Below are 26,327 nucleotides of genomic sequence, written 5' to 3' on the forward strand. Positions count from 1 at the left end.
ATTAGCTTAAGAAGTCGCCATAGTGTCAGTATCTTTGCCAGTTCAACCTCTAACTTAAGATCTGGGAGAAAGCTCTATGAAAAATGCACAGTAATAGCGTACGTTTATTCTTTAATTAGTTATTTTCCTGTTGAACATGAATTATTTACAATAACAGGCTTAACTCAACTGCATTTTTAAATCGGTCACTGCTGTAAAATGGTGAATAAAAAAATGGCATGCGGCACATATCTCTGAATGAATGCAGTATGTTTGGTCTCTGTCTGAAAACAGCACTTTAAATCCATTTCCGCCCACCCTTTAAAACAATGTTGTTTTTCTAAAGAGGGGTTAAAGTGCTTTTTTTCCGGTATAATTTTCAAATTGAAAAACTGTGATTTGCAGAGAAGATTGGTCAGTAGAAAGTCAAAGAAGGCAATTCCATAGAGTTTGTAGTCAGTTTTAATTTGAATTGTAAAAAATTACTTAACAACCCAATTACAAATTGACCTTCTCTTCACAGTGTTAAGAGAAAAGAAAAAAATGAGAAGCTATTGAACATAATCTTTTTTAATAAAACCATGGATTAAGTCATAGTTAAATTAAAAACAGCACAAGCCTGGTCACCAAACAAAATTATAGGGCTAAATACCAAAGACTCAGTCTTGCTTTTGACTCTGAAAAACATCTTCCTTTGTTATTGTTTTCAATTACATGTATGTAAGTATTAAGTCTACAGCTGCAACGATCACCCGATTAATTGATCAGTAATTAACAATTAAATTAATTATTAAATTAACCAACTATTTTGATAATTGATTACTAATTCATTCATGTCAAAATTCTCTGATTTTTTAGCCAATCAAATGTGAATATTTTCTGGTTTCTTTAGTCCTCTGTGACAGTAAACTATATATCTTTGGGTTGTGGAAAAAACAAGATATTTGGGGATGACACCTTGGGCTTTGGGAAACAGTGATAACCATTGTTCACCGTTTTCTGACATTTTATGGACTGAACTAAATCGGCGTGGTAGTACTCTTTTAATATTTAAGGAACCTTTTACCAGTAGAAGTATTGATTTTTCTTTGTGACTGCATATTTATATATCTGCTCCAGCCTTATGTTGTTTATTCAGGATTAACAAGGATTATGTCTTTAAAAGGGAAACATATGTCTTAAATTATTCTGTCCACCTGTCTGTGTCTGTCAGGTTTATCTCCACAGAAACCAAGAGTTTATTCATATTATTCTGACCTGTCCTTTGTTCTGTGTGTTGCAGGTTGCCCATGTGGGTGGTCAAGAGGATGGAGGCCATGAGGGCTGTGTACCTGGCTTCCAGGTCAAACACTACCAAGTGGTGTACAGTGGACCTTTCCAGAAAGGTCAGGCGCTTCTACAAGGTCAGTAAAAATGTTCAGAGGTTCAAATTTAAAATCAAACTTTTTTTTTTTTTTTTGCTTATTTTTGTTAGTTTCTCCCCCTGTCTCTCTTTCTTTCTGTCTCTCTCTCTCTTCTAAATTCTGGTGTTCAGCAACACAAGTCTGCATGTGGGAGTGCAGACACATAGCGTAGCACAACAAAACACACACACACACACACACACACACTGTATAAAACCTCAACCTGCCTGTCTGGCTCCTGAGGATTTGAATAGCAGCATTTCCAGGGGAGCTGAGCAGAGCAAAACCAGGCTCCCTCCAGGTCAAGGTGATGGTGTGTGTGTGTGTGTGTGTGTGTGTGTGTGTGTGTGTGTGTGTGTGTGTGTGTGTTGGTTGTTTTGTTCTTTGCATTCATTAGAATTCATGTGAATTCTTTTTACAAACAGGAGACAGAACTGTAACAACAACAACAACAACAACAACATAATTTGTGTCTGCAAATGAATTATTCTCCTTGATTGGATGATATTTACAAAAGTCTTTTTTTCCCTCTTTTTTTGTTCCTCCCCTGAAGACAGTTTTGGGCTGCTCAGTTAACAGTGTGTGTGCTTTGTGCTCATATGCATGTGTCTGCTCCTTGTGAATATTCTGCTGGAGCTCTCCAGTCCCAATGCACTGCGGGGTCAACTTAGCCTTCCGGAGAAGTTGGTCCTTAACAGCCTTTGAGTCGTATTTTCCTTTTTATGCAGGAATGTATGTTTGATCTCAGCCGGTTTAATCAAAACATTTGAGAGGGAGTTGAGAAGAAGGGCGCTGAGTTCACTAGAAAGTGGTCGTTCTCATGGAGTCCATCTAAGAGCCAGTCGGGAGGCAACCTCATCACCCTTTTGTTACTGCAGTGGCCAGTCAGATTCCCCACAGACTCTCAACTCTCAGCTCCATATTGCTGCCACAACTTATCGGTCCAGCATGCTCCTCTGGGACCATCCAGCAATGCCTACCTGCACAACTCCACTACGTCTCCACAGAGATCAGCAATAATGACTGCCGGCTAGCAGTCTGCTTCTCCGGGGCTGTGAGTTATTGCTGCCGGCATGTCTATCCGCAGAGATCGACATGGTGACGTTAGCTAAAGGTAGTTTTTCTACAAAGCCAAGGAAGTTTTCACTAATTCATTTGCTCAACAATACATTCACTTCTGCACTGACTTGTTTTGCTTGTACAATATGATGAAATACAATGGAAATATGTAAATTCAAATAGGAATAATTTATAGTTTGTTAATGCAATCTGTCATTTATTGTGGAACTTGTTTTCATTCCCTTCTCATTATTCAGCAACTTCTTTATTTATTTCATCATCCCTCGTGCTCTCCACATTACAAGGGTACACTGGTAGAATTTCATTACCTGCTTTAGTGACATGCACATCATGTGCTTTATCTATATACACTATAAACACATTTTCCTCTTTTATGGCTAGGGTGCTTTAGCTGAGTTTTTCTCCACATAGAAACGAATGGGAAGCAAATTCGGACAGTGATGTGAAAATCAGCTGTTGATGAAAGTAACAACAGAAACAGAGGAACCAATTCAAGTACAAACTACAAAAGTCGTGAAAGATGGTGATAAGTAAATAAAATGGTGCTATTCCTCTCTTATTGCCTCCACATACATTAGACTACCAGGGGCTTATTTTAGATACATTTTGGTCATAAGCAAACATCATAATCAAACCTCTTTACAGCAGTATGCCATACAAAAAAATTGGCACTCCACCTGCCACTGCTGGGTTACCCCTATGAAGAATGGCTCCACCACTGTATAGGTGTTCTTAAGCACAAACTTTTTTGGAAGTGGCACTCCACTGACAGACAGATTTTGCAACTGAAAACACATACTTTCCTACCTAGCTGGCAAAATATGACAAATCTGAGCATTTTTTCCTTCAATCTTCTTTTTCTTCTTTTTCGGCTTTATTGTATTTCATTTGGTCAGCCAGTGAGGCATTTTGTCATCTGGAGGTTCAGTGGTGCGTATAGTAGGAGACAGAACTCAGTTCTGCTTTAGTGCTCTGCTCTGGGACGACAGAGTGGTTCTATTACCTTGAATATGCTCTTGTCAGCAGAAACACCTCTCACCATGGGGGGTCCCACTGCTCACATGTTATGGACAGAAGCATGCCAGTACTGACACGCATGCACTTACACACACATGCACATAGAGTACATAAATAAGCACATAAATATGTATGTGTGTTTGATTTATAGCTACACATATCTGCACAACAGACGTGCTACATTGTTTAAAGATTCAAAGCACTTGCACAAACACAATGCCTCAGCAGGTACTGAAGCTGAACAGCATGTCGGAAAAACAATAAAACCATGATGAAAAACAACATATGAAAACTACAAAGGAAGCAAATAAGGCACATGATTTCTGCATTCAACTCGGATGGATAGATCAGATGCAGAAGTGTGCAGTTTCATAAAAGTGATAAAAGTGAAATAATGTCAGTGTGTCTGTTTTTGTTCACAGCGTGCATGTGTGTGATTTATTCTTTTTTTCTTTATTCTTGGATCCCCATTAGCTGATACAAGGTATACAGCTATTTTTCCTTTGGTTTTCAAAGAAAAGTGGAAGGGAAAGCCATATTGTAGCACAAATTATGCAGTGCATTCACCAGTATGTATGGATTTCAGAGAGAGCATTGATACTTTTTTACCTCCCCCCATCCATTTTGTTAAATTTTGAACAAATTGTCTGCTGAGCGTGAGCGTGATTCATACAGAGTGCCAGAGGCTGCAGCCAGGCCCAGTGACACATGCAGATTTATGTAAATTCTGTTCAGCCCTGTGCCACCTGCTGTAGACCTCCCTGTGTAATTACCAGTGGAGGGGCGGTCTGTTAGCGAGAGATACCTGTTGGCGCAGACCCGGGTTCAAGGACATCCATCTCGGCTAATGGCCATATCTGAAACACAAACGCATACACATAGTACAGTGTACATTCATTCTTTCTCTCTCTCTCTCCCATTGCTTGGTGCTACGCCTGTTCTGTCTGTCACTCCATCACTAATATCGTACATTTCCTGGCTCCTGGCTCTATGTTTTGCTACTTGTCCTTCTGTTTTGTTTGTCCTCCATTCACTCCTCCTATCCTTCTCCTCTTACTCAGCTGGTCACTGCTTACATGAAAAATGGATGCATGTCAAAATAAAAACGTATAAGCAAATGGAGATGGGTCGCTCGGGAATGGCATCAATAACAACTCTCTTTCTCTCCTCATAGGACAGTGTGCAGAGTGTTTTCATTCACAGAAAGCATGTGTAAGATGCCCTTCATGTGAAATGGTGTGCTCCACCTCTGCTAGATTAGGTGATTTTACTGTGTCGTGTCAGTGGTGTCATCTTTAATGCACAACCATTTGTCCACTTCTTATTTTGCTACTGAAACTGCCGAAGTTTGTCTTGTAAAGTTATTTTCATCCTATATCGGGATATTTGAAGTAACTCACTTCCCTAGAGTTAACCAGAGACACTACAGATACACAAGAACTCATGTAAAACTGCTCTAGACTTTCTGTTCCGTGTCTGCGAGTACAGCTGTCATCGCCATGCTGGATAAAGGCACCAAGACACAAACATCCATGGTATTAAGTCATGGTTTCAGTCGCAGTTTCAGAGCTGTTACACTCATAAATCATATAGTGCTGACCTGTTGTATCTGGTACCTTCTTCCTGATCTCAGGCCGTTATCTGGGTGGTTGGGTCCTATTCCTATTCTTACAGCACCTGGTAGGCAGGTACAGTACCACTGTATGTTCCGGCGAGTAAACCAGTCTTTGCAAGGCCTTGCGGGCCGTGCTTATTCCATACCATTGGCTCTCGATGGTACAGGAGCAGAAATTCTTCAGTATTTAAAAGTATACCCAGAATATCCTCAAACCTCTGAGGTGAAAAAGTCTCACCATGCCTTTCTCACCACTGAGTCAGTAATCTGTCATAGTTCATAGAGCTTGCCACATGCGCCTCTGAATGCCTTCCTGGAATTGTTGTCCCGTAGACACTTTTTGCCTCCTTTACTTCTCTTCTTAGATTGAAGACTGCTGCTATAATTGTCCATGTTTCCAAACCTTAAGTTGTGGACTGCTGTGTCTACGCCATCCTGGATGGTTCTCATATTCCATGTTTTTTGGTTTTGGGTACAGTTGCTTCTATTGTTTCACAAATTAAACCCCCCACAGACTCTATCTATGTCATCGGTGACGTCGCCAGTGGTGTCCTAAAACATAAAATCTGTACATCTGCACTGCTAGATTAAAATGTTACACAATTAACCTCACACTGCCTACAGCCCACAGCTCAATTCGAAAGCCATTACGAAGAAAAGCTGAAAATAATTTCTAAATATATAAGGCTTAATAGAAAAACTTGGAAATTGCTTCTTACCAAGGAGTTGAGTTTATGCAGGTATAAGTTATTTGACCCAATGGCGAGGAATGCCATTTCCGCTGAAAAATGAATAAAATGAAGAATGGACAAAAAAAATATATGATGATATAACTGTGATTAACAGAATTGATCCTTTATTCGCTACGCTAAGTGCTATGCTGCCAATTCAATTGAGGCGTTTTCTGTTTCACTGCAACAGAGTGAACATTCTAAAGATGCACAGAAAGGAAACTATTTTTCAGAAAGACCCATGCCTTTATATTGAAATTTGAATGTGGAATTCTTCACCTACATTTTACAAAAGAAGTGTATTCCAAACAATACCAAACAACATCTCCACAGGGTCGAGATGCATTAGGCAAGCCAGGCAGTGAATGACATTTACTGAAGGATAGATTAGGTTCTCAGTTCTGAAAAGTACTTTTATTCGTTCTTTCTCTCAGTGGGTTGTGCCACAACGCAGAGAAATACAGCAATGAGGTCTATTGATTTTGAGATGGTCTTATAGCTCACCTTAGTTTTGCAAGCTGTTTGTTTCTTGCCTTGCTGCTGCCTCCTCAGAGGTGGCCTTAAAGTTGATGCAGTTTTCTGTCACCAACCTGGCAGGCTGACAGAAATAATAGCACTCCATAATATCACAACTGTGTGACAGCATTACTGATCTTATGAAGTACCATAATTCCTGGTATGCTTTTTTCAAGAGGCCATCATAAGAAGACATTATGTTTTGTTAATTTATGCAAACCTTAGGCGGAAATGTGGTTTTTGATTTTATGGTGTGCTGGGAAGCTATAGGGCATACCACGCTGACAGCCAATAAAATGTGGAGAAGAAATGAGGAGAGCCACCTTATCTGTATCCTGCAGAGCAAGACCATGGCTCTGTGCTTTTCTACAATCCCACCACCAAACATGATTACTCTTAAAAACATGGTAGCCTTTAGCATTCTTTATAGCATCACTCACATCCCTTAATTTAGCAATCCTTAAGATTAAATTGTACAAAAAAATGTACCTAAAGGAGGAGGTCCTCTCCGGGCTTGGCATTGCTGGCAGTAAGACTTCCACTTCATGCTCGGCAGCATGTCTGTGGATGTGGAGCTCTCCTGGCTGGCACGGGGCCCAAGGCATATTAACTGCATTGAGCTCCAAAGACCTCGTCACTGGCACAATTCTTGTCTCTCGCTTGTGTTCCCTCCGACTTTATCATCGAGGCAATTTAAAAGTACTTGAATTCTGATATAGCCTAGATAAATTGGACAAATGGAACAGCTCTCTCATCTGTTTTATTTTTGCTTCTCTCTTATTCGGCTCTGCTTTCTAAGTCGAGGTGATAAAGTTTGCTGTCCTTCCTGCTCAGAGCACACAATAATGTTGTTCAGGGAATTATTTGTTACCCCACAAACACACACGTATGCACACGCACTTCACACACTCTCTCATCTTTCATCAAATTCTCCATCATGCAGCATATGAAAGATGAGTCTTGTGATTTATTTGCTGTTTAAAGGTTGCTTTTCTCGGCTACACTTCAGTCAAATGTATCGGTTGGTCATGCAGATACATGCTTTTTCTTCTCTAGTCAGCCCACTAAATGTGTTACTCACCGCATTATGCTGTTCAACCAGCACATCCCTTCAGCCCTTTTCCAATGTCACTGAGTACCTCATTATTTCACCACTGTTACTTTAGACGAACAACTGTCAGATGTTCCCCAGTAAAAGAGGAGAAATATGCGTGTTATATTTATCAATTAGCATAGTAAGAGCATACTTTACCCATCTGTTTATTGGTGTTGCTCACTTAAATACCACCATGTTTCAGACCCATAGCCAAATTTATTTTTGTCTTGTGGTATTTGCATAAAGTGAAGCAAAGAGTCAATTATGAAGGAGATTCCTTGCTTGGAGATGGAGCAAAGCAACAAACAGTGAAGCTTTACTGTGAGTTAAGAACAGCTGTGTCCCACACATTGTTGCCCTACTTTCTAATTTTGGCAATATAACCTGCCCTACGCTACCCTCAACCCACCAAAACCTCACTCAATGGCACCCCAAGTACCAATGTACTGCAGCTACTAGGTCATCCAGAGACTGTGGATGCGTGGATTGATGTTCTCCCTCGCTTGTGTCTGCATGGCAGGGTGCATATCCTGATCATGCCACTCTCGCCTGTAATGGCGTAGCATTAATCACCCTCTGTAGCCAGAGTCACCAGGACCTGCAGCTTCCTTTCTGGTGTATTTTTAATTTGACCATAAATCAAGGTGTGCTTTTGACAAATGACTATAATTACAGCAAAGGCCATTACTGGTATGGGCATGCATGTGTGTATGTGTGTACTGGTAGTGTGTGGGTGGGTGTTTCTACATACAATGCTCTATGTTTGTGACTCTGAGCATTGTATGTACGATATTTGTACTGCGAGCATGGTATTTGTAACAGGTGATAGTGTGGTTAAAGAGTGAACCAAGATAAAGAAAGAATCCTTGTGGGTCCCTGGTGGACTTAGAGTGAACCTTATTTGGGTCAACTTGTGACTGGAGGCTGCTGCTAGATGGTAGTTAGAGGGGCTGGGATGGAAGGCTGAGGGAATAATGATGTTGCAGAAAGAGGAGACAGGAGGTACAGGAGAGGAAAAAAGAGAGAGTGGAATGTAAAGCTGAAGTGGCAGCAAATCCTTTTTATGGCACATTGCAAATCATCAGTGACAGAAGAAAAAGCCATGAGAATTCTTGACTAGGATAACAAACAATTACTTCTAACACGGGCTGCTGTATGACTTTTTAATGCAGGACTTATGGTGATATCATGCATCAGAATTTATGAATTATTTAACAACATCTATGGGCTAATTCAAAATATTATAGCTAAAATGTGACCAACTTCCCTAAAAACTCTCTAAAAAATGTATTACTTGAAAAATGCGAAGTCGAGCAACGACGAGTTATTATGAGCTAAAACATTGTAAAACAATGTAGGACTGAATTGTTTAAAAATCCCCTCCAGACATGTTGTGACATATACATATAGTCAGTTTGGAACAAAAATGTGTTTGATATTTTCATTTTATTTTTTATTTTTTGAAAAGAAAGTTTAATTTCCACATTTAAATAATTAAAAAGGCATCTTCTACCTCATTAAAATTCCATGAATTCTATGCTAATTGTGTTCATTTCTAAGGTTTGTCTCAAATCATGCTCACAGGCCCGGCCCCTTAAAATCAGATGTTCCATGAGCACAGACAAACCTTCCACTTTCAGGAGATGAATGTGAAAACATCCTTCTAGTGTCAAACTCTGCACATACATCATTCTGCACAGTGAAGCTCAAACATCCAACTGTAGGAACAAGAAGAAAAACAGATGTTTGAGTGAAGGAGGACTTTAAAAATACTTTATTTCAATTTCATTTGATGTGGTTAAAACAAGTTCCATGAGGTGGGAATTATGGCTTTGGGATTTACAAGACACAGCCTGCTTCAGCCGAAGAAGACAGAGATGAGAGCAGTGAGAGTGAATCAAAACAGGAAAACAAAAAGAATGAGCTTGAAAGACACTAGTGCTGAGGGAAACTGTAGAGTCTGGAAATAATTGGTGTTAATTCTCTGTGCGTTCACCTCTATGAGTGACATCTTTCATAAACCTCATTCCATCCATAATTAAATATTGATAATAGCCACTTTTGAATAGGCAAATTCTCATGAGGAAAAAAAGGCGTGGTGCCTTGTTTGAGTTAGGTGCTGTCAATCTGACAAGTTAAACTACATAAGGTGACTTTATTGATGCTAAAAGGTATTTATTCTATGATACTTATAGTATTCATTTTCATCCGGTATGACATTCAGATGGATATCTCACCTTTCTGTCAGCACATCTGCTGCTGGCTGTGAATTGGCGTCTTGGTCCACTGGCACACAAACTGGCATCAGTTTAACTGGCCCTGAGAGGCTGCCTGTAGAGGCTGCAATCACAGGGCATCAGGGGCACAGGGACAGATATGCCAAGACCCCATCTGCAATCATGGTGCAGTTGGCAATCATTTGATATACTGCGTCTCTCTCTCGTGGCCTCTTGTGTGTCTGTCCTCTGTCTCTCACAGTTTCTCTTAGCTTCTTAGACCCCTGAAGATCACTCCTGCTTCCTTCCTTTACTCTTGTCGTTTCTGCACAACAAACCTAACAGGGAACGAGTTTACATTTTGGATTCAAAACGTAGTTTATCTGCTTGTAGGTCTAACAGACATTATTCACAGCATTCCCAGAATGAAAAATAAACTCCACATGTTTAATTCAATGCAGGCTGTTCACTAACAGGGTGTTCATCAATTAGTAACATGATGTTTTTAATTGCAGCTCTTGAGATCTTTTGGCAAGCAGATATGAACTATCATGATTAATATTACATTATTCTGTCCAGACGTCGACACATCTTGATTCTGAAAGAAAGCGATTGCCTGAAATAATCAGAGAACGCAGTCAGAACAGTTTGCACCAGTTGGAAACCTGCTTAGGAACATCTTGAAGATTTGTTGTTTAAAATACTTGCTTATTTTACTTTGCTTGCATTTGTAGTCATCATGTTTTGCCTTGTTGGTGACGAGGTGGTTGTATGATGAGTGGGAAGGAGTGTGCTTGACAAATGTTTAGGACTGATAATGAGTCGATTGTGGATGTGGATGCGCAGTATAATGCACAGAATGTTAAAGCACTGCCAGCTATCGTTCTATGCACTATTGCGTTTGAATCATTGTTACGTTTATCATTTGCCTTTAATACGTATCTGCTCCTGTGGGGACAGGACTCAAAAATGCAGCGTTGCTCAGGCAAAACACCCAAGTGGAGCTTGCATTAGCTGATTTGAATCTGCTGCTCCATTCATGCTACATCATTAGTGGCATATTCATCAGCTGCTTGGATACCAGCTGACTAGAAACATCCAATCACATTCACTTTGGCTTTTGCAATCGAACTACTTCTCACTATTACTTTGCTGATGAACCTTCCTCCTCCTTGTCTCTTAGCTTTTGATAGTTCTACATCAGATTTAACTCATGTTAAATGTAATGTTCATGCATGTCGCAAAAGTTTTTAGGAATTAGTTCTGCCATCAGAATCCTCATTACTGCTAAGATTCTTTGAGAGCGTCCTCAGAGAGCAGAGCATCCTCTGCCAAATTTCAATCAATATCCATTTGCATGTAATGTTGAATTCATTGACGTACTCTAAGTGTTTCTGACTGAACCAGCCATTTATTGTGTTCCCATTCAATTTACTTTTTTTTTTTTTTTTTTTTTTTTTTTTGAGAATCTGCATTATTTGAGCACTGTGGTGAAACATATTTGATAGGGTCTTGTGTGTGACTGTCAGACTTCAAATGCGCATGATAATTGTCCCGTGTGAGGATGAGTCAGAAGGGGTGGCATGGGTCTGCAGAATAAAGTCGTCTTTGGTCATGTGCAACACTCCCACGGTTGAATTTTTTCCGCCCACAATGTTTAAACGGAGATTTAAGGCGAGACTGGCTTGTCATCTACAGCTGATTTTTGTGTTTAAACTTTGATTAATCTGTAAACAGGACTTTATTCTGGTCTTAATGGCTGAAGTGTTGATATTGTTTGGACAACACTTAATGTTTAAAATTATTTTCAGTGCAGCATTCTCTTATACATGGATGCTTTTCTGTCCTATATACACTTGTTAGTTTGATAGACTGGTCTAAAAGAGCATGTGGTCATTTTAGGTCTGCACGGTCTACTCTTGGAAGGAAATAACCTTTGTACTGCCCTCTTGGAAACATTACATTAGCTTTTCATGTCCTGCACTCAGGGGATCAATTTGGCCATATAGCTTCACTGAGTTCTTATAAAAATGTTTCGAACAACTGGATACCACATCAATAGTACTTTCCTGGTGTGATAGTTTGAGAAACCCTGCCAACCAGATATGGTTCCATTTCTATAAGCATTAGCAAGATTGCAATGGTTTCTTTCTTTCTTTTAATGAAGAAAAAAGTTTGCATTGATTTCTCTTAGGTATTTAGAGAGTTGGCAAATCACAATATTTATCATAATTAATATTATTTCTGTTAAATGGGTATTCTCTATGGAACAAGTAGGCTTCAAATACAGTAAGACATTCTTCCTGACTCGTAACTTTGGTTGTTTGTTATAAAACCTGTTAATTGGAAGAAGATCAAACATTTTGTTTTATTATGTTTTTATTGTTCAGTTATATGGTGTGTGTTTTGAACACTATTGGAAGTCCCCAATATAAAATTAATAGAAAACTTATAGCTGTGGTAATTTCACTGTTTAGAAGGATGTTTTGTGTACAGTGGTAAAGAAAGACCTTTCTTACTCAATTTGATGAGCTTATTGGGATGTCACTACATTCTTAAAGTGATGTAAATATGCCATATACTTTATCAAAGGATTATTTCATCTGATAATTAGGGTTGTCATTTTATCACCAACACCAAATGTTCTCTATATTTACACATGGTCTGTTGTAGGAAGCGAAAATGTGTGTTTGTGTGTGGGTTTACAATTGTAAAACGAGGTGTGTGTGTGTGTGGTTGAATGCGGTTTCTTCCATCTGGAGTTATGTTTATAGACTATAAACAAGGGTTTTCTCTGTAGCACCTGCAGAGGACAGCCATCAAACGAGCCACATACTCCTCTTTCTTTCATTGTCACAAACAAACCATCCACAGGAGTATCTGCACCTCATTATTTTATAGCCCCCTCTCCATGCATTCCTCCTTGTATATTTTACTCCCGTGCACTACAAAAAGTATTACCCTAATTATGAAGAAAGTTTAGCTTTAGTGACAACACATAGGCAGCCGTTTCGTGTTATTTTAGAATACCTGTTCCTTCGTGATAAGACCACAAACATGTGCACCCAGCCAATCCCTGAGTTTTCCATTTTCAAATAGAATACAGGTGTCATTCAGAATTGGAACTGCTGTCTAGTTTATTTGACATTTTCATGCTCTATCTTTGGGTCAAACCTAAAATGAACTGCTTAATAATCGCACTCCAGCATACTTAATGTGACATCACGTTGAGACATAATTTTGAGATTTGTTTTCCAAGCTGTGTATAGGGTGACACATTTTGTCAATACCCTGTGTTTATCCTCATCTGTTTTTGTATTTGTATCAAGATACATTTAGAAGTTAGCGGGGGTTTAAACTGAGAACAGTGTAGTCTAGAATACTAGAAATCAGCCAATTTGTCAGTTTCTTTGAAACCATGGTAACAATGTTTTTGCATCTCGGTGAAATATAACAACACCATATTACAGTGATTTATTAAAAATAATGTTAAATAGGTTATTTTCGATGCTCTATTAAAACACATGTCAAGTTACCACCAAAAGTGAAGTGAAAAGGCATTCATAAAGAATAAATGTTCTTGTTTTTCATAATGTTTCAGTCTATTTTTACAGACAGTTTTTCCTTCTTCATGAGTCATATTCTGGTATAAGTAAAAATCCGAAGCCCCCGGAGGGAATAGCCTATCAAATAAGAGTATTCCCACAACAAGCAAAAATTTCCCCAATCTCTATCCCTCCCTTCATCTCCATTTCTGTCTGTTCTCTCTCCTCTCCTGCTCCTGCATTATAAAGAAGGCTATTTTCAGTGTCTGCTATGGCCATATTGGTATATCCAAATAATGCTCAACATCTAATGAAAAGAAACACATGTCTGAAACACTTTATGTGTGCTTTCCAGAATGGAGCTTCAGGATTGTCCCTGGAGGTTTCATTTTGATGTTTTCATTTGTGAGACATTCCTTTCGGTTTCTCTCATCAAATCAGAGTCTGAAACACTATTTGGTCCTATGAGAGGTCTAAATTCAGGCACTGGTATGACATTTAACAAGGGCATAACAGAAAAAAAAACAATTAAATGGAACAGAAAACCACAGCATTTTAAAATACACTGTCTGTGTGTAGATGCTGTAATGCGTGAAAAGCAACCCAGATAAATGCCATAAAAGTAATATTTCAAACCCCCAAATACTTGACAGTGCACTTTTGGCTGCACCAACAAAGGCCACACCTCAACAAGATCTTTTCAAGTGAACTGTGAACTCACTTACCAAGGAGATAATGATGGCTGCTGTCACAGAAGTGACAGAATTACTTTGTGTCAAAAGTTTTGTTCTCACCCGTATGCTACTTTCCTGTCTTTGGCTCTTGGCCCTGAGCCCAGCATGGCTCCTCTTGAGTGGCCGGGGAAAGTGCTGAGTAACTTGGTTAGAGCCTCAGGGGCTCAACCTGGGTGTTACTGGCTTCCTGAAAGCCTATCGATCTGCCTGAATGCTTGAATGCGTTGCTGGGTGCCTGCGCGTTGCGGGATGTCGGCTTGTGTGAAATTACGTTTGCTTATGCTCATGTGTGTCTGTGTTTTCCAGTGTGTGTGCGTAGCCTACAGTTGTTTGATTGACAGGTTTGGGTGTAACTGCAGTTGGCAGGAAGTTTTCAGATTTTTTTTCTGCTTCGCTGTTAAGTGGATTGGCAAACACTCCCTCCTCTGCTTTGGCTAGAATAGACCTTTAGAGACAGCCGTGAACGTACAGTATATGCACCCACTGTATGCTACAGGTGCACTGGTCATTTTACCTCCTCAGGGGGTATGTATTATTGGAAAGGCATGAAGCCACAACAAATATATACATGATCACATGTCAAATATCAGTGCCATCTGGCATCCCATCTAATCCTGTGCATTCTTCTATTCATTCAGAAGCACACAGCCGCACTCACAGAACATACAGATTACAGCATTGTTGGGGACCTGCATCCAAACACCTAAGACTCATATTCATACTCCTGGTCCCATTATGCACTCTTAGGGCTCCATAAACTTATTCTAAAATCAAAGTTGGAATGCTCTTAAGGGCTGTTGTACAGTACACAGCAGTGGATGGGATTGTTTCTATACTCACTGCGACGGAGGGTCTGTCCTCCCTTGTCAAAAAGTAGATAAAATAATTGAAACCCAAAATGTAGAAAAAAGAAAGCACGTTATCATAATTCATAACTCAGCCTATATGAGATAATTAACCTGATGGTTACACTTAAGTTTGCCAGATTTTGAAAATTGCAATTACCGTACCACATGCAATGCTTTTTGGGAGGCTGTGAATGAATTTGAGGATGTGCAAAGTAAAACACAACAATCAGAGAATGGTTTGCTTTCATCTTGGTGTCACATTGGTCTGTATAGCCACTGTCAAAAACAATACAGCATAAACAACAGGTTGACCGTAAAATCGTGTTTCAAGCTCACTTTTTAAAAATGCAAACTAATTGCGGGTGTTGGTTCATTGGGGTCAACAACATTGTACAACAGAATTGAAGTGAAAGCTTGATCAAACTTAAAAACCCCAATTTTTTTTTATTTGTTTGTTTTTCATCACACCTTTCCATATTGGCTATGAGTGTGTGTCTGTAACTGTAACTACAACTGTAATATACTGTGAGCATTAGCCCCGAGCATTGAAGCCTAGCAGAGTTAAATAACCAGTTCCAATTTGCTCAGCACTTAACACATGTAAGCGTGTGATTGCCCAAAATAAGGAATGTGAAAGCACAATGAAAACACGTTATCCTGGGGCAGAGGCTTATCTGTGGATGGTTTTTATGATTGCTTTTATATGTGTAGTGCTTTTTCCCTCATTTTTACTGAATATGATAACAGCCTATAAACGTGTATGGTTAGTGCTGTAGTTTGATCAAACCAGCTGAAAACAAATCATCATGATAATATGTCTTGATAAAACAACAAACCTGTGCTTGCTTCTATGTGTGTGTAAACCTTCTTGCTACAGTTAAGTAAATTATTATTTTTTTCATTTATTTTTTTATTTTGTCATTCCAGTTTTAACATAAGGACACCATAAAATGTACATTAGGTAAGTCCCTCAAGCAAAGTCTGGAGCACTGCAGACTTGAGGAAAGTATAAAAAGGTCCAAGAGGCAGCCCTCAAGCTCTTTCACAGCAGGACAGCCCTGAGCCCTCCTGGACTTTCTGGGGGAGTGTGTCATGGTCTAAAAGTGTGAACATTGGGCATGGGCTGTAGTCATGCATCATTCATGCACACATGGCTTAACATGGGAATCAGCCCTAAACTCTGATCAGACAGTAATCCCAAACAAGTTTGAATACAGATTCAGGTAAAGGGGGCTTCCTGTGCTCAGCATGTGGAAGAAGCAGAAACAAAATATAATGTTTATGGCTACAGTACATTCTGAAGTCAACTAAGAGCACAGCACTGTTGCAGGAGTCAACTGGCACTCTTATGACCCAGCGCTTCCTCTGTTGCTCCTGTAGCGCCAGATGGTCAGTCAATTGTAATCATATGTTTGAAAGGATATGAAATGGCTTTTGACCTCTAGAATTATTTTTGGCACTGAGTTCAAAATTATTATTTAAAGCTTAAATAATTATTTTGAACTCAGTGGCAAAACAAATTAAGGCTCATTTTCCAGCAGGGTGACGAACAACGCCCTGTTTTCACATGTAGTTCTGCAATCCTTTTGTCATAGCTTGATCTCTCGGATTGGTAGTTTATCTGTGGTTTATTGATCAGTTGACATATTCAGATATCCATCATCGTTTTGTGAGCCTAAAAGTGACTGGTTGTCTGGCTGGCTTGCTTAAACATTAATGGTATAGTCGTCAGCTGTGGCTGAGAGGACTGAAAGTCTCTTCAGAAGTGTGACAGAATAGTTTGAAGTTATCTCAGTAATTCATCTGCACCAGCAGGCAGACTAATCATCAGTTGTCTTATTTGCTGAGTGCCTGTTGCACTGAATATTATCTCTTAATATCTGCTTCTCTAATGACGGTTGTATACAGGGATGTACAGTTGCTACACAGCTCTGCAACTGATTGAACATTTGATGTGCGTGTCTCCCTTCTGCCAGGCTATCTTACTGTCATCTGCTGGCATCCATCCCTGCCGCGGCCCTCTTTGATGAAACGCTTTGCCCTGCCACTAACAAACAAACTCAGGCTGATTGAAGTTTGTTATGGTGCTCGAAATAAACCTCACCCTCCCCTTCAGATCTGTTGCTGTGGTTAACCTTGTCAAGCTAGGCTTCAGGGGTTCTCAATCACGTAGATGCGCTGATACATTTTCATTTATATTTTCACATAAAAATAGGGTGAGGAGTGCAATGACGGGTTTTGAAATAGGAATTTAAATTCATTCATATTTAAGCAGGTGTAACCTTGAAACAGACAACTTCAAAGTCCAAGCCTGTAGGCCTAAACATTTCCAGCTTGCATTGGAGACAGCAGGATGTTTACTGTTGCTGTCAGTGTTATATATGCATTATTTACTTTGATAATCTTTGAATAGTATATATTTTCGCTTATGGGCTTACTAGCTCACTGATGGAATGCATACATTAATTGCTTAGATTAAAGCCAATGTAGTTTGCTTATGTTTACCTTCCTGTTTTACAGCAGTCGAGCGAGCAGCGCTGACAGGTTCACTCACTTAAATCACGCACTGGAAAAGATGCAGCACTTATATCAAGGCATATGTAAGATACTGTGCGTACTGTTCTTGTCAGAAATGGGGGATGTGCATTTTCCTTTCATTATCTGCCTCAGACCTCTTTATGAAGCACTGCTGGTAGTAATGGTGCCTGATTTTGTGGGTTTTGTCTTTTGTTTGAGTTTGTGACTGTGAGTGAGCGATGGAGAGGAGAGGAGTGTGTCTCTGACTTATTTTGCATCCTGATGAACGCGGGTGATTATAAACAAAAGTGCTGCATCCCGTCAGGGGAAATACACATTGTAATTATGGCAGAGAAAGGATGCTCAGAAAACCTTGTTAAAATCTAATAAGCCTCAAGGTTCCTTCATGTTGGCCCTGTGTTGTCAAGGCTGAATATTATGATCGCAAATATCCAAATTAAATAAAAGTGGGAGAAAACCAAAAACAGATAGATACGGTACATAAACAGATAGTTAAGTGTAATTTTCCATTCTCCTCCTTCTGTCAGGTGGATGAATTACACTGCAGTAATTTAATGCCGAATGCAGTTAAAGAGCAGCAACTGTTATGATTGCAAATGTATACTGTTTAGAAATTATCTACAGCAATTTAGCATGGCCTGGCACCGACAGTGAAGCCACAGCATCTGGAGCAATGCTGATTTTATTCAGCCCTGCTATTTTGATGCAGCTGCAAATCCACCTGCACTTTACATGCATCATAACTTCTGGCTAAATATAAAAGCAGGGTTCAGGCTTTAGGGGCTTATTGTATGCATCTGTGGCTGCTGCCCACTGAGGAGACTACTTTTCTGTCTATCTTATATTCCCTCACTGTGGTTTGGGCATTTTTATACATATACATATGGATAGCAGTGGAGGTCTGTTTGGTGTAGCCTGAAATAATATATCAACTATCGCAAAAACTAGCATGAAATTTTGTACAGACATTCATAGTCTCCAGAGAATTAATTATCCTGAGCTGGTGATCCCTTGACTTTTTCTGTTGCAGGTTTAAGTTTTTAGTTATTCTGTGAAATGTCTACATAGATGGATTGGCACAACATGTTGTCCAGACACTTATGCGTCCCACAGGATGAATCATGATGACTTTTGTGATCCCCGAGGTTGAATTTGTACAGACATTCAAATCCCCCTCGGATTAAATTGGAATGACTTTCCATCTAGTTAAGTTTTCAATAATTTCAAGAGCTGCTAGTGTGGCTATTTACTCTCACTCTTGTGTCCAGGTCCAGAGTGTAACATTTAAGAGGCTCTATTGGCAGAAATGTAATATAATATTCAAAGGTATGTTTTCATTAGTGTGTAACCACCTGAAATGAGGAAGTATTGCGTTTTTGTTACTTTTGAATAAGATGTTTTTATCTACAAAGAGAGTGGGTCCTCTGCTATGGTGTTCACTATGAACTATCGTGCTTCTACAGTTGCCCACAGACAAACCAAACACGGACTGTAGATAGGGCTGTTTGCGTTTCTTTGCGAGTTTCACGGGCCACCATAGTTTCTCATACATGCTTGGAAGGTTGAGCTGTATTCAAACTGTTGCAATCTGAACTTCTCCATTAGATGCCTCAAAATACTACATACTGGTCCCTTAAATGCTACATAATGACAAGAGAATTAAGATGTGTAGCACTGGTTACAATGTGAATTTGATACAAATCTAACACTAAGCACTGGACTTAACTGTATGTGACCATTTGTCAGTTCATGTGAAGCTGATTGGGCATCAGTTATGCCTAATAAGACCTCTGGTGTCTGGTGGCTTTAAATGAGACTCCGATAAAATAGTATGAGAGTAGTATTAGGTTCATTATCTTGTGGAAGCTGTGTGTGTGTGTGTCTGTGTGTGTGTGTGTGTGTGTGTGTGTGTGTGTGTGTTGCCTAGTGGCAGTGTCCTGGCATTCCTGTCCTGGTAAGGTGGACGTGCTGTAACTCAGGGCGATAACAAGGAGAGGATCACCCTGAGCACTGAGCTGGCCCTCATTATTTCACCATAATTACTCTTTCTCCCCAGCTCACTGTCTCATTTCTCTTCTTTTTCCTTTCTTTACTGATTTACAGTAGCAGAAAGAGACAAACAGAAACCTCAGTTTACCTATGGAAACAGACAGCAGACCAAAGCAGCCGAGAATGAACCCTCCTCTGGTTGTTGACTGCGACAGCAGGGAGCCTCACAGATCAGTGTAACAACCAAACCATCAGATCACTACCAAACCAGTCGCATTTAGTAAACGAAACCAGATTGTGATTTTTGATTCAAATGAGAATGCTGTGGTACCAGATAGTTTCAACTGTGCACAGTTTGTAGAATGACTTCAACTCAGCTGCTAAGCTGTTAGTGACTGATCTATTTTGTAAGTGCCAGCTTATCATAATCAGCTTTTGCACATTTCTAAGCTGGTGATTCAACCCAATCTCTGAACCTCGAGTAAATAATTTTAATAATGTCAGTGCTGCACAGTGTAACTTCTCTACTGTTTTGACAGTTTTATTGTAGCCTTAAATAAAAAAAACCCCACTAACAATAAATATATTTTTTGAGGACATAACTTGACAGTGACATTTTATAGCCCTGTTATTTGTAAGAACACTCAGAGGGCTCAGGGTGTTATAATTAGCTAGTTTTTTTTCTGTCAGCTGGAAAACATTGTACATCATGACATCGAGGACAACTTAAAAAACAATGAATGTCAACTGATAATAATAAGGGACTGCCTTCCCAAAATAAACAACCTTTAGTGCTGTCATAAAAAGTTAAATGTGCATATTAAATACTTTTCTTTTGTAAGATTTAAATGCAGACGCTTCCGTTTGATCGGACAATACCATCAAAGTTACATTTAAAAAGCTGTTATTCTGCACAGCTGTTTTTGTGTGACACAGTAATTAACCCATATTCCCATATTATTACAACATGAGTGTCCATCTGGATTCTGATAGAGATACAGCTTGCCCTACTAATGCTGGAAATATTTACTGTTTTGTCAGATCTTTCTGTGTTTGCTCAAGTTCTTCGAACGGCCACTTGAGGCCGGCTACAGAAGTGAGTCAATTTCTGTAAGGCTCAATATTAAAATGCCCAACTCTACAGCAGAAATAAACATGTTTACAGCCTGGTACAAAACTCAATTTTAATCTCTATGGCTAATTTCCCTGTTCATACAAACTGTACAGGGGTTGAATCTTTATATAACTCGCCCATTTAAATTAAAGTTATGCCTAATTAAGGGAGGGGCCACTTTGAGCGACAGCTGGATTCCCCTTATGGATGGCTGTTTTCAGTAAACAGACGTCAATGGACCCACCTTAGGTCCACGCCTTTGCCTATTCTTGGATAAGACGGGAGAGTGGCTGGTTGAGTCAGGACTGTCAAGATGGCCACACACTGCCAGAGCTGGCCACACTGAGCTTCACAATGCTCTTGGGTGACATCAAGGAGACTACATCCATTTTTAATTACTATGGTAAATGGACTGTACTTGTATAGTGCCTTTCTAGTCTTCCGACCACTCAAAGCACTTTTACACTACATACCACATTCTCCCCTTCACACACACACAATAATTTGTATTTATTGATCATACAAAGTGGTGGTTTACATTCTGAGGGTAGGGCTAGGGAAAGACTGTGGTTTCTGTTACATGTTAGTAAAGTAAGCATGTTGTATCTCATGCTCAAAGTCACTACTGACTGCTTAAATGTTTTGCCAAGATCGTGATCGTTCTATAAGCAAGAGCTGTGAGTGCCCAAACAGAACCTTATAAAAGTTCATGTTTTATTTGCTATGAGCAGATATTCTCCTGCAAGAATGTATACCGGAGGAAAACAAGTGAAATATGTTGTTCAGTGAATATGTTCAGTGGCAGCATTTTGCAGATACGTTCATGAACAAGATTTTCTCATAAAAACTGCAATCCGTCCAGCAATACATTTCTATCAAACCATATTTTCTGTTGCAATTTACACTGGAATTCTGCTTTTGTGCAAATGCATGTGAACATTCTTGTGAACCTGCACAGAGAAGTTGCAGTGGCTTGCAGAGGAGCCACCTCCACATCTCAACATAGAGCGGACCATCACGTGAAGCAAGCTGCTTGGTTGATCCAACATAATTTTCTCTATTTTCTCTTACAGTTTGGGCGAACCTAAGTAGCAGGAAACTAGATACCTCTTAAAGCCAATTAAATCCACTGCCTAATTAGCATAATTCCAGTTTTAAACATAACCCGGTTAGAGCAGTTGTGTACATATATACATGAGGGTAACACTGGGGACACAACACTTAAATTATTTGGGGTTTTTTATTCTCATCTGACTATAATTTAAAATACTGACTTTTATAACTGCTCTGTTTACTGGTGTAAACAATCCCTTAACAGCATAAAAAAAACAGCAGATCAAAGCCTTTGACAAGAAATGAAAGAATGTATTGAATTTATTGCATGTTCCAGTCATGTGTTTTGAGTTTTGGTGGCTCACTTAGTTTTTTCTTTAAAACCATTTTGATATTGGAACACCTGCATATTCCACTCAAAACTAAAACATGCACATAAGTTGAAACATGCTTGGCTGATCTTTAACAGTCCTGCGTGAACTCAGATCAGACAGTAACTGTACTTTAATTGGCTTTACCAGTGCGATGGACAGTGCCATACATCAAAGCATGATCAAGGGCACTAAAACCACTCTTACACTGACAAACTCAGGATATAATTCCCCTGCTGTGAGTGACATGAAAAATGGCATGTGATTTGCTAACAACTTGGATCTTACACACTTTCCTGCTTTACCCGATGATTAGCAATCCCACATCTGACATGATGGAATTGGCTGTAGTGGCAAAAGTGAAGATGGATGTGGGGGATCTTAATCATCTGTTAAACTCAAGATGAAAGATTATGCCGTCAGGACCCCCTTAGTTGGCAAAATTCGTCAAACCGTTATCTTTGTAGCTGAAAAGCTCAAGTCTTGTTACTACTGAATCCCAATAATGGGTCTTACACAATGCTTGGTGATAGGAAACTCTGGGGTAAAATGCAATTCAGGGTGTAAATACATTTTCAAAAGCAGCTCCCTCTCTAATGCCAGGTGATTATTTGAGAATGGTGTTCTCCTGAGCCTTTTTTATGAGACTGAGCACACTCTGTCTGGTTAGACACGGCAGCTATCAGCTCAAACACACCCGTGCTGCCACTTTTGAGATTACTCCTCTGATTCCCATCTCTCCCATCATGGAGACTTGACATTTAGTTACAAGACAGAAAATTGTCTTCAAAACACCTCAAAGGAAAACTTTAGTACCTGACAGAGGAGGAAAGAAAATCCAATTTGTGTGGCTGACAAAGAGAGTGGAGCCAATGAATATGCCTGGATAATGTTGGATGTCAAAATATGTTGCTTCATCATTGAGAGGCAGAAAATCTAGATCGCAGTTTTTCGAGTAGTTATCATGTTTGATCTCTTAGAAGATGACATGATGATTGACCAAAACCTATATTTATTTTTTTGAATATACAGAGACAGTTATATAACTTCATGGAGGAATTTCATGTTCAGTTTCTGAATAAGACAATATTTACATGTAATTTGCTCTGTTTGTTTGTTATTGAAATTAAATTATTCAATTAGGTGTCTGACTTCTCTGAATATACTACAAATCCTGAAGAATGTAGTGTTCCTCTCTAAATGCTTAAATGAGAACTCTGAAGTGGTGTTTTTTGGTGCCAAAAGAGCTAATGGAATAGTAACCATGGCCCAAGGTGACTGACTTTCTGGAACATTTGCCTCTCACAGGCTCCACGGGAGGTTGGCCTGAAAGGAACTTGAATGTCAAACTTGAGGAAAAACTTGAGAACCGCCCCCCTTCCCCAACCCACCCACCCTCCTTCTCCTCTTGAGTCATCAGTGAGGGATTTTGGCGACCCTAATCCATGTTGTGCACAGTTATTTCAACCCTGAGCCAGCACTCTGAAGAAAGAGAGTGGGTGCGTGGTGGTGCTGGTGGTGAGCGGGGTAAGTTGCGTTCTGTCATTGTTGCCTGACTTCAAAGCCGCCAGCTCACCATGCTCTCTTCTGAAATCCCCCCAAACCTGACAACATTAGAATACCATCAAACACTCTCTGGCTGCCTTTGAAATGCCACTGACACTGTTTGGCGCTGCAATTTGCAGGCTCTAAAGAGCGCGCCGATGTTATTGAAATAAATCTGTGGCTTGTAATGGGAATGGAAATGAACACATCTTTCATGCTTTGGCTTAGAAGTGAGAGTTGAATATTGAGATGGAGCCTTGTTTCCCTCGAGAGTAGGTTGTTGACTTTGTAGCTCTCCCTCAGTGTCCATTGAAGCCTCGCCTTTCCTGTCATTTTCTTTTTTTTTTCTCATTTCCCTTCTTCTCTCCTCTTCTCTATTCTTCACTCTGGTATTTTCTTCTTACCCTCATCCAGATGGCAGAAAATGATTCTGTCCAGAGGGAAGATTTAAAAATGTCTGCAGCGAGAGAGATAAAAGAAGCAAGACTAAACAGTCACAAAGGTTAAGTGTACTAAATGAGTGCTTTGATAGACTTCAGTCTATTGATTTTATAGCCAGGCAGTGCTAACCATAGACTTTTTCCATTTCACTTGCTGCTGGCTTGATGGCATATAGACGTGTACGGGTTGATGAGTTTAAGTCAGATGCACAGTCATTGTTTCTACAAGGTAAAACGTTGCTATGAACAATAGCAGTTACAGCGCTCTTAGCAGGAGAACAATATGTGTGTGTTACAACAGTGGGTTGCCATTGTGCTCGAACTGAACAACAGCCTTTCACCTCCTGTGTGGTAATCTGTATGCATTTGGATTATCAGTTATTTAGATTTAAAAACAGTGATGGTTGTCTTAGTCAACACATTATTCCTGAAATTAAGAGCTGGATGGACAAACAATAGTCCTGGGCAGCTACTTTGTCAGAAATACAATCAAAGAGCAACTGGTACAGCTGTGTACAGCTTTTTCTATCATGCCATGAGCAACCGGGATCAGTTTTCTCGCACACATTTTGCAAGTAGTTTCACAACAAGGATGAGTAAAGGTGATTACCTTGCTGAAAAGTTGGAGGTGTGTAGCCTGTCACCTGCACCTCTTCATTTAACAGCTCAATATGGCTGATCCTTCTTCATTAGTCGCTGCAATACTTAAAACTGATCTGCTGTCAAAAAATGCACAAAATTACCAGGTCTTGTTTTGCATGCATTTTTGTAGCTTCTTCACCATAAAAGCCACCACTTCTTATAGCCGCTCAGTGCTTTTTAATGTGAAGGTAGTGATAGGATAGGTAGGATTTATATTAGCAATAACTTAATATAGCTCTGATACTGGGAGTAAACAACAATAGTGAGACTGATTTTAGATACAATTGAAAACAGTAACACTGGATTACATGCTTGCTTTTCTTGTTAGTCCCTTCTGTGTAAATACGTAGGTAGTTTGAATCCTGCATGGGAATGGTGGACTCCCATGAAACTACTGTATATAGAAGTTGTTATAGAATGTACATGTAGAATGACTATTGTTGAAACAATGCCAACCATAGAAGTATAAGACATTGGGTTTGATTTTATGAAAATCTTGTTTGTGACTTTAAAGAACATACAGCCTAAAGAAAAGTAGTGCCTGAAAGCAGTACATTAAAAATGACAGCTCAATTGATACATTTTGAAAATGCAAATTTACCTGACACCTTCTATTACTGATCCTTCATTTTTATTTGAAAACTGCAATTTCCAGTATATATATATATTGGTTTCAACTTTTAATGAGCTGGTTCAGTAGAGAAAGTCTACAGCCTCTTGCACTGGGAATTGTGCTTTATCTTCAGAGAGGCACCACCGATCCACAAGCTGCTCCGAGAAACTTGATAAATATGGGCTCAAAACTGAACCCATTTCTTCCTCAAAAGAAAGATGGCCTCCTAGTCCCCAATGTGAACAGATCACACTGATGAGAGCTTTCCAGATCTTTTATGAACAATTTCCTTCAGCTGGTCATGAGCTACCAGAGTTTTCTGTGTTATGTTAAGCCGAAAGAATCGCATCCATAATTGATGAGTCAGGATATAGAGATATTCACAGTGGAGTGGCCAAATAAAATCAACTAGTTTTTCCTTGTTTTTGCGATGAACTTACTAGTAGTTTTTGTAGACTCGTAGACTTGTAAAATTCAGACTCAGAAACATGTGGCTGCATTATTAATGATAGCCATATGGAATATCCTATATGCCATGTTTTAAATTGCAGGCAGTTTCTGATATGAAACAGAATTTAAAAAGAAATAATAAAGACTTATAAGCTACCATATGTTTGCAGCAGGCTCGTCTGAAGTTTGAAATTTCTCTGCACTTTCAAACCCACACTGAGATTTGTACAGTACCATGTGATTGCTGTTGCACCTGCTTTACTGATCAACAACACGTGTACACATCCACGCATGCAGACTTCCTCTGGGACCCTTCCCTCCTCGAACCAAAACAGAAAGAAAGCATCACGGGAGGCCGAGGTAAAGAGGAGATGAAGGATGAGGTAGGGGAGGATTTTCAGGACTGAGGATGAAGGGTGGGGAGGGATCATGTCGTGACACCAAGTGGAGTGTGTGAGAGAGATAAAGAGAGGATGAACATGATCAGAAAGGATAAAGCCTGGCGGAGTCCTTGGCGGTATCTCCCTCAGTCAGACAAGACAAGCTCACATGTGCACGCGTCACATGCACATAACTCAGAGGTGACACTTTTCTTCTCCTGTACCTTAAATCCCTTCTTCTCATCCGCTCTTGCAGCTGGGTGCCACTGCATTCTCTGTAGTAAATGCAACAGCTCTCCAAAAGTAAGTCAGACACATTAATAAGTCTACAATGCGTAGCATATTGTGCAATGGGCCATAAATATTGCAGTAGGCTTGTGAATAGAGATCAGTGACTTTTATTGTAACCTAC

General features: G+C 39.7%; 1 protein-coding gene across 1 annotated transcript in view; it reads left to right on the plus strand.

Moving 5' to 3' along the window:
- Nucleotides 1-26,327, plus strand: part of cdh13 (cadherin 13, H-cadherin (heart)) — a 318,397-nt gene that overhangs the window by 77,544 nt on the left and 214,526 nt on the right. The window contains exon 2 of the mRNA XM_051381597.1: nt 1,262-1,382. Within this exon, the coding sequence (XP_051237557.1) occupies nt 1,262-1,382 (121 nt within the window). The remainder of the gene's footprint in view (nt 1-1,261; nt 1,383-26,327) is intronic.

This window comes from Dicentrarchus labrax, unplaced genomic scaffold (assembly GCF_905237075.1).
Source record: "Dicentrarchus labrax unplaced genomic scaffold, dlabrax2021, whole genome shotgun sequence".
NCBI lineage: Eukaryota > Metazoa > Chordata > Actinopteri > Moronidae > Dicentrarchus > Dicentrarchus labrax.